Genomic DNA, 9,873 nt, shown 5'->3' with positions numbered 1-9,873 from the left:
GGGGGGCGCAGCATACTTATCAATTTTTGCAGGTTGATAAGTACACTTCTTTTTTTAAAAAAAAAAATCACTTGTGGGATGTAAAGAGAAGTTTCCTCACTAGCATGCATGCAAAGGAACAGTTATTCTTTAAAAAAAGAATGCTTGACCCAAAGTATAGTGGAGTCTTTTCCCTTATACTTCAGTGGGTTTCAGATCATGCTTGCAGCATGACAGACTAGTACTGTTCCCCCACAGGGCCTATCCAAAGATTGCTTTGCTGTAGTGATGTAACTACAGGTACAAGTAGATTTCACCACCACCCCATCCCCCTCCACATGCTTAGCCCGTTAGCTTTTTCTCCACTGAAAATATCCACCCATCATCACCGTTTGTTCTCACTGAGGCCAGCTTATAAAACGAAGAGACACTGTTCCAGGTAAGAAGCGGCAGATCACTTTTGTTCGCTGTTTCTTAAGCAAGTTCTCAGCCAAGACTGACAGACAAGTGCCACAGGTTTGGTTTTTACTGAAGTTTTTTCAAATGCTAACCTTTGGACGGTCTTCTTTTTTCAAGGCCACAGCTTCCAATTTTGCTTCATACTCTGCATGAACTTGGTCTCTCTTCTTCAACACATTCTGGAGAAAGAAAAGGCACAAAGGTTGAAAGCAGATAAGGGCAACTCTCCTTATTGCCCCACCCTGCTAGAGACCTCAGGCTGGATAAGTTGACATGTCACTTGAATCAGAGGTCAGCAACGAACAGCAGATTTTGGTTTTATTTTGTAGGCATTGCAACAGAGACTCTAGACTGAACCATTTAGCTTGGAAGCAGGTGCAAACTAAGATTTGTAATCATTAGAAGTGAGGCTAAAAAAGCCAAGACTCCCAAGTCTTGCAACTAGTTTTCAGTGCAACCTTTGCCAAGATACTTAACTTCTCTATTTATCTGTTGACTCACCTGCAGAAACTGAACTGGAAAAGAAAGGTTAAGTGAGAATTCAATCTTTAAAGCATTAGAAAAATCACTAGGCAACAAGAGAAACAAAGTTATACACAGCTGGCAAGCAATCTTCTTCCTGAAACTGAGCTTCTGCTGGCCAGGTGACAATAGTTTCATGACTTGAAGGAGTGACCTAAAAAGGTCATGCTTTACTTTGTTGTTAGAATGCAAGGGTGGGGGCATGAAAGTTTTGTCCAACGATGGCAAAAAGAGTGCATTTTTGTGCAAGGAATAAAAAATGAACGCAAAAAACCCAAAACAAAACCGCACACACTTTATGACGACTTGGCTAAGCTACTCGGGATTGTTTCTCTAGGTCAGTTAATGAAGACAAGACCACTAGTCTTATGTCATATGTAAAAAAGCCCCAGGATCACCTAACCACAGTCCTATTAAGCACTGGATATCCAGTCACAGATTTACATGCAAGAAGCTACAGCATGATATACGACAGCTTTGCAGATGTAGGTCTGTCTTAAGCTCCCATCTATAAAACACATTAGTTGGAGTTTTGTTTCTGGGGGGTTTTTTTTTTTTTTGTTTACTATATTACTACATTAGTATTAGCAATTGTATGCCAAGACAGTTGCTAAACACGGGCATTAAAGTGCATATTTTGCATGGAGAGGAAAAGTAAGTCCTGGGAGATTTCTTATCCAGAGGATAAGCTCCTTGCTTATTCCTTTGAAAAGCAAGCCTCATGCCCTGCTTTTATAAAGTCACATATCCTGCAATGCAGAGGACCAAGCAACTGGGTCAGGTGAAATCACTGAGAAGCTAACCTAATAATTTTGGCCTCAGTTTTCAGTTTCATAGTTAGTAGGGTTGGAAGGGACCCACGCAGATCATCAAGTCTGACCCCTTGCCATGGCAGGAAAGAGTACTGGTGTCAAACAACCCCAACAAGGTGATTGGCTGGCTCCTACCCTGGGGGTCTTTAAGAGGAGACTAGATAATTGCATTGGCACAGAACATCTACCAAATAAGCAACAGCCTCACTTTAGAAGCCTTGCTCTCATCTAGTTCCATGGAACAAAAGAAATATTTCATAGATTTCCCTGTTCCTGCCCCTTAAGCACCAACTGTATACAGTATTGTGAAAATACCGACAGGCAGTTAAACTGGTTTAAAAAAAAAAGCTACCTGAAAGGTTTCATAAGTGCCTGGGGAAAAAAAAAAAAGGTCAAGTACTATTTTGAACCAGTTCACACTAAACCACTTCAGTGTTGTGTGTGGACAGCAAGTATTCTGTGACAGCCGCCGAGTCAGTTCATCTTCAGACATCCCATGCTGCATTATTCTTTCTTTCCTACCCCAACCCCACTAAAACTGGCCACTGTGCAGCCAGAACTCTAGCCTTCTTATCCCCACCTTTAGGTTTTTGTTGAAACTTAAAAAGATCCCTTGCACTGCTTAGAGAGAGAGAGTCATCTTTCTTAACAGCTGGCTCCATCCTTACTCCCTACTCTACCACAGCTCTTCATGCCCTCCAGATCCTGGGAACCAAAAAAAATGTAGGTCCAAGCACTGATCTCTGCCAGCTCCCCTTCCCCACCCCCCTCCCAACTCTCTGAAAGTCAGGCAAGCACACTGCAGACTAAAAACTTCAGAAGCCTGCAGTACTCTTCTACAGTTACAATTTTGCTTCTTATAAAGAAAAGAGCTTTATGCAAAATGCTGAATGCTTCAAAACTTAGTGGGCACCTCTACATGTGCACTTTTACTGAGTAGTAAATTTAATCTACTGCACAGCAAGCATCACCATCTACATGTACGCAGCAATTCGGCCAGTGAAGACCAATTTACAGCACAATTGGATAGTCCTGTCAGATACTGGGATTAGTTTACTCTGATTCAAAAGTCGCACAGGAGTTTATTCAGTTGCATTAGTTGCACCCAGTTAGAGGGCATGTATCACTATAGATCCAGGCTACTGCTGTTCTTACCATCCCATCAGCCCATTTGTTTTGCCCTGGCAAACCACTTATCCTCCCTACCTGCAGAAGCCTGGGAACAAAACAAATGGAGGTTTAAAGTGAAGTCCTGGGGAAAATACTATGCACAGTGCAAACAAAGTTACATTTGAAGAATTGTCCCCTAACAAGCAAACAAAAAACACCACCGCTAAATCACTGGTTTCCCCAAATCACTGGCTTTCCTTGTTAACTTTCATTAAAATACCTTAGTATGGAGAACACGTGCCACAGCCTGCTTAGGCATAAGCAAAGCACAGTAAGGTTAAACAAGCAAAACTGATTTGGGGCCAGCAACTGCTACCTGTATACTGAAGTCCATAAAGTAAACCTAAATTAAGCCAGGTTCTCTGGGACAGAGTGCTCAAGTGAAAGAAATTTACTTCCTTGGATTTTGTAAATTGAGAAAAAGAAGGACTTTCACCTCACTATTTGAGGAAGCACAGTTCTAGTGCAACCAGCTTTTGCCTAAACCATTTGACAGACCACTTAAAAGGAAAGCCTGTATGCAAGTATCACACTTTAACATGTAAAATCCAGTCAAAAATCAGGAAGACAAGACATCAGAAGAAGTCAGTAAAAAAGTACAAAGTCTTCACACACACACACACACACACACACACACAGGGACAGAGCTGAGGAAGTAGGTATTTCAGGTGCCATTTCTTGAGTAACACTTTAAAAAAAGAGCACATACTATTACCTTGTTGGGGACTTTCCTGAGGCGCTCCAAGCAGAACTGGTTTTTGTTGATACTTCAGGTTTGTTTATTTTTAAGTATAAAATGCTGAGCGCACACACAGAGGCTTACGTTCTGTGAAGCTGTGAGCATTCTCATGCCACAGGTCACCTAAACCCCATGCTAAAATCACTCTGGTTGGCTCGATATCAGCTTTAAAAATGCGATTAACCCAGTTAATGTTTAAAAACTTACGTTGTTAAAAATATGCCCCAAGTGCCTCAATTCTTAAGTAGAGGAAGCAGCTACTTGTAATGCAGATATTTAGCATTATTCCCAAGCAAAATCTTATTTCAAAAGCAACCGAGACCCTAAATGTCAATACCTTAAGTTGTTTTGTTTTGTTTGTTTTTTATAGGCATGCATAAGAGCAGTAAAAGGGTCTACAGATCTGCCCTACATATTGAACGGGCTGCAAAGATACTCCTATTAAAAAGGCAATTTCAGACCATGCATAAATGTTTTTGGACAGCAATTTTGCAGGCAAATTTCAGGGGAGTGACCAAAACCTTAGCATAGAAAGTGGCATGCTGAGGAACATTTGATGCGCCCGTTTATGAAAGAAACAGCACAGTTAGGTCACTAACCACCACTGCTGAAAAGGTTAGAATTGAAAGAGTGACCTTTGATTAATGGAAAGTTAGGTGCCAGACAAATCACAGGAGGCAGATTTGAGAGACTTCACATTCATAAGATTTTAAGTAGCATTATTGTAGCATCCAATAAATCCATCTTTCACATGTAGTGTTGAATAAGAACTGAGCCCGATCTCTGGTTTAGCTAACAATGCTCAGCGTGTTGAAAAACAAAAAAAAGATGATCTACCATTGTGCTAATGCACAAGAACAGAGTTAGACTGAAGTCTTTTACACAACCCCTGTTCAGTCTGAAAGGAACCATGACACTAGTTATGTACACAGCTACAGTGGTCCGATTCTGTATAAAAAAGCCTCAAGTTCTTGGGTGGGGGGGTCAAAGTAATGCTGCTCCCCCTAAGTCTTCCCAGTAATATTAGTCTAATATTAAAATTAGCACACACTGTGTACACTACTGACAATACAGCTATTCCCCCCCGGTAACACAAGCCCCTTACTAAGGCTTTTTCTACTGGTGAATAGGGCATGTGTCCCAACATAACCATGTAGTGAAACAAGTACTCCTCCAATAACTATTATGTAGTCTCCATCACATTGCTGGCATCCTAAAAGTGTTACCTTCATCCTCTGCGCTGTATAGAGGATGAAGCAGCACAGTCCATCCAAATGATAAAAGTTCTGCAGTGTGCAAGTGAGCACTGTCATGCAGAAATAGCACCAAGACATGTCCGTCAGGTCAGGCTCTTTTTGCATGTGGAAGTTTCAATTTCTTCAGGGTCTTGACAGATCTCCAAGTTGACTCTCATGCAAAACCCCCCTTATTTACATGCCTTAGAGGCAGTATTTTCTGATCAACCCAGGTACAATGTCAGGATGTGTGCCCTTATTCACTAGTGGAAGTCTACCAAAATTGAGGTTGTTGCAAAAAACCTTCTACAGAAGCTTGCTTACACGTTGCAGTTTAATACTTTTGATATTTGGTGGTAGGGGAGGGGGAAAGGAGGTAGCAACTGATCCTCTTTCCTGCAATGAACTACTTCCAGATGGAAAACTTACACACACAGTGAGTGGTAGGGTCTATTCAGGAATGCTTGTTCCATGAGTGCACACAAAACATAGAAAAACAGGATGGTCACACGGCTGCTTACCTTCATGGACTCCGAGTACAAGATGTACTCCCGGAGTACAGGCAGGAAGTCCTCTGTCATGTCTTCACTTAGTTCCTCAAGTGCTGTACAGCAATTGCCGATGCAGGCAGACACACCTTCCAAGGGTTCTCCTAGCTCCACCTCCAACCCACCCCAAGTTGAGTAAACTGGTCCATACTCTCTTAGTTCCACCAAGTATTCTGGGAAAATGCAGACATGGGGGGGAAAAAAAGGGTGGGGGGGAAGGCACAGCAAGTTATTTTTACAGGTACTTTGGTTTAAGAAGATTACTGTAGGCCAACCTTTTGGGTAGAACTGAATCAATTTATACACATTGACATTTACCAATTAGGGTGTGTCAAGTCAGAACTTAACTGCATATTTTATGAAAAGTGAAGGCTTCTTTGTAGATCAACATTAAATAGTTGTCACAATTTACTGCACCCCCCCCCCTTTTTTTTTTTTTTAAATCTAAACCTGGCAACACATCTTTGGCTTGTGTTGTATTAACAGCATCTCTTGTTGGAGGAAAGTATGTACACATGCCAAGAGTCAACTCCAAAAAAACCCATAGATTTCATTGGCACTAACGTCGAGTGCAAGGCCCAGAATTTCTCCCTGCCTTGCTGTTCCCATATTAGGAAAGATAAATTTCTACATGGAACCTACATAGAAGTTAAGGTTAAACAACAAAAAAAAATTTCCTATAGAAAAAAGTTAGGGGATACTTAAAAGGGTCAAGTTAGAGCTTTTTGACCAGACCAGAAGCCAATTCCTTATGCTGTAGTCTTGCAGGCTTGAGACTGATTTTTAGAAGACTTGGGTTGCAAACACCTATCGTGAGATGCTCAACTCAGGATTAAAAAGTGTACACATTAGCCAGAGATTAAGTTTAACACTACTGTAGCCTCAAAAATAAGCATAAGTGGAGTAAACGTTTGGTTTGCCAGAACTCAGTTACAAAAAAACAAAAGCCTACCACACACTAAGTCAAGGTAACTCAAGTTTTAGAAAAAAAAATAATGTATTTACAAGAGTGTACACAGCACAACCATTCAAGTGAAGTGCTAGCCTTCAGACTCTAGTGTCCATTTTTTATTTATTTCTTTAATAGAGGCAGTACTACTGTCAGCAGACAAAAAAAAAAAAAAACTGCTGCCAAGTTACCTGCCCAAAGGAAAGTTCTTACCCAACTGCTCCTTGATAATCCGCTGTGCTATTCGGTCAATTGTTCCAAGCTTTAGAGCAAATATATCTAGATATTCTCCCATGGCTGCAAACTCCAGTGGTCGACTTCTTAGTTTATAGCCTCCTGTGACATATTTGACCGACTCTCCCATCTTGGAGAGCAGTGCCATTCCTTGCTTTTTGTAGGCATTAAGATCCTGGTAAAATGACAAAATACTGTATTTTTAAAACAGTTTGCAGGCAGGAAAAGCAAAATACCATAACTAGTCTAAATCAGGGTATAACCCAGAGCCACTGGATCTAGCCTGACTATGGCTTCAGCAGCAAGGGCTTTGCTCATGTCACAATGCAGCTAGGTGGCAGCAAGAAGCAGAGACCAGGCCTAGCACCAGCCCATGTTGGTCACTAGCTGAGCCATTCCAGCTCACTACTAGAAGCCTTGTTGACCACTGGTCTAAGTAGTCTGCACTTCAGTTAAAAGCACAGGTGATAAAAAAAAGCTTTTGCAAAGGAAGATGTTGGGTCATGAGCTATCAATTCCAGGATCATATGCATTTTTCATATAAACTTTATCAGGATAGGCACTGCTTCAGGAGTATCTGTAGACAGAGGGGTATTTTACATGTGACTGACAGAAGTACTTTCCTACTCACACAAGGCAAATGCCAGCCTAATCCAAGTGTGGTGGCACTGAACACATGGAAAAATTCAGGTCATATAGTACATTTTAGACAAATTTTGGGGAAGCCAAGTCAGCAGGTTCAGTTTATTCCCAGCGCTTTGCAGAGAAAACCACAACAGACCTCGCAGTCCCTGCACCAGTAATATGCAGACAGAACTGGGCTCCTGCAGGCCACCAAGAATGTGGGTGCACAGAACCAGAACATGGCCAAGTGCTCAAGTGATCTCCAAATGCAATGAACCGAGTTAGCCAATTATGACTGCTCTCCTCCCCTTCCAATGGAGAAGAGGGTTGGATAGGATAATATTCAACATGCACTGTGTTAATACAATTCCTACCCAAGTAGGCCATGTTGCCAGGGGGCCCAGGACAAAAGAAAAGAGAAATAAGTTGTTTGTTGCAAGGAGACTCATTATATGGGTCTGGAATTGAATTACTTGTGGTATTCTATGACTATGCACCAAAAGACTGTGCATCCCTTCTCTAGGGGGAAGATGCTTGGATTTAAGCCATGATTATTTTCTCTTTTATTGATATGATGTATTGCAGTCCTTCCAGCAGAGGTCAGTATTTCATGCTTAAACTTTGCTCTAAAGCTTTAGTCTACTAGACTGATGCATATACAAAAAGGGGCAAAAAATTACTTCCTGACCTCTACAAACCAAGACCATAAAGTAACCCTAGTTTTTTCCCCCCAAGTTAGATATCAGGAACAACTCTTACTAGGACAGTGGTGAAACATGTTATCTAGAGCGTTGGTGGAATCCCTGTACCCTCAGAGATTAAGGCCTAGCTTGACAAAACCTTGGCTGGAATAATCTAATTGCAGATAATCCTGCTTTGAGCAGGGAGTTGAACTAGATGACCTCCTGAGGTCCCTTCCTAACCTCATTTTCTATGATGCCGATTCTTACAAATCATAGCTAGAAAAAAAGAAAAACTTTAGAGCTACACACCTTTCAAAATGCATTACTTATAGTAATACAGGCATGTACTGCAACTGTGGAAGAGACAGATCTTGACAAATGTTGCCAAGAAGAGTCATATTGCCTTTCATGCTGAAGATTGCTTCTAGGGCTGTGCCAAATTTCAACAGATGTTTTGTTTTGAAGGCGTTTCAACCTCTAAACCAAAACGAAATGCAAGGCTTTGAGGTGAAACAAGGGCACTTGAAGCGTTTCGAATATTTGAAAGAGTTTAAGCTGGGCTTTCAGGGAAATACAAACTAAGAAGTGGGAGGGTGAAGGACTGCTCTGATAGACATGTGTAGCTGGGCAGTCACTGTGATCCTTCCCTGAAGTCTCTTCCAATCCTAGTGCTCTGGGGGAGGGACAGAGAAGGAGCATAAAAGCAGTGTTTGAAATGAGCTGTCAGCTGTGCCTTTGTCAGTTTGAGCTTTGTCTTCCAGCAGTATCAAGAAGGCTCTCACTTCCTACTTGCTAGTCTGTTGCTAGCAAGTGGGATCCAATCCTTTCCAAAATACCATTTCCTAATCCATTCTTTCCCCAAAATCCTTTTTGTTATTCTTTCTACACAAAATAAATGTTTTCTCTGACACTGCACCGACTGTGCAAGAAAGCACAACGTATATTTATATAGTACATAAATACATACATCACAGAAATGTACAGATTTTCTAGTGCACCAAACATGAAGCGTGCTGGAAAGGTAGGTGGCTGCTTTTCTGGCTGGGGTGGAAGAGGGGGCAGAGGGAGAGCTCCAAGTCGTGCCCCCCCCACCCCCAAACTTAGATGCAGCCTTTTTCCAACAAGTAGCCATGCCACTTCTGCTGCTAGTGGCACCAAGGAGATAACAGCAGCGTCTGCATCCCCTCCAATAATACCTGCCATAACCACCCTGAGAAGCACCATGACAACAAGCAGCACCAGTCTCCTCTACCCCAGTTTCACTTCCCATGCTCAGTCTTCCAGTGCCAGAGGAAGAGCTGGAGTCGGATCCAAGTGCCCTAGCAAGGGAAATTCTAGGGAAGGAGGTGGAATCAGAGTTTGTGCTCCACACTCCTCAAGCTTCCCCTAGAGCCATGTCTCCTTCCCCAGAAGGCACTTCAGAGGCGGCAAGTGGCTCAGCTGAGTCCACTCCTCCTGCTGATGTGCACCTGAGATACCTACTTAAAAGCTAGTGCCAGCAAGGGGTATGAAAACCTACAGGGTTTAGTGGAGTCCATTAGGACCAGTGACAGAGCTGAAGATAGAGGACAGCCTCCCTATTTATTTTTTTCCAACTAGATGCCCGTAGGGTGGAGCTGGCAGTCACAGGGCTCTAGGGGTATTAGGGCCATCTCTACAGACCCTACTCAGTGACAAAGTGCAGTCTCCCAGAAACCCCTGCACCCATCTCCTTGAAACCTGGCAGGCTTCATGGCCTCAGAAGGGGCTACCATCCCTGCCATTTCCATCTCAAATCAGGCAAGACTGCTCACCATCATGTTTCAAAATGGCTGTAAGGACACCAAATAAAGCTCCTTCCATGGGGTGTGGGGGGCTTTAACAAAAAAAAAAAAAAAAAAAAAAAAAAAAAACACAAAATCACACCTTTTTTTTCTGGA

General features: G+C 42.2%; 1 protein-coding gene across 1 annotated transcript in view; it reads right to left on the bottom strand.

Annotated features, from left to right (window-relative positions):
• Positions 1-9,873, bottom strand: part of SNX30 (sorting nexin family member 30) — a 152,898-nt gene that overhangs the window by 20,988 nt on the left and 122,037 nt on the right. Inside the window, exons 6-8 of the mRNA XM_019518200.1 lie at positions 6,627-6,822; positions 5,438-5,637; positions 531-617 (exon numbers count right to left, since the gene is read on the bottom strand). Coding sequence (XP_019373745.1) covers positions 531-617; positions 5,438-5,637; positions 6,627-6,822 — 483 coding nt within the window. The remainder of the gene's footprint in view (positions 1-530; positions 618-5,437; positions 5,638-6,626; positions 6,823-9,873) is intronic.

The sequence above is a fragment of the Gavialis gangeticus genome, unplaced genomic scaffold (genome assembly GCF_001723915.1).
Source record: "Gavialis gangeticus isolate Ggan-Ray unplaced genomic scaffold, GavGan_comp1, whole genome shotgun sequence".
Lineage (NCBI taxonomy): Eukaryota > Metazoa > Chordata > Crocodylia > Gavialidae > Gavialis > Gavialis gangeticus.
This window is presented reverse-complemented; position numbering and strand designations above follow the sequence as displayed.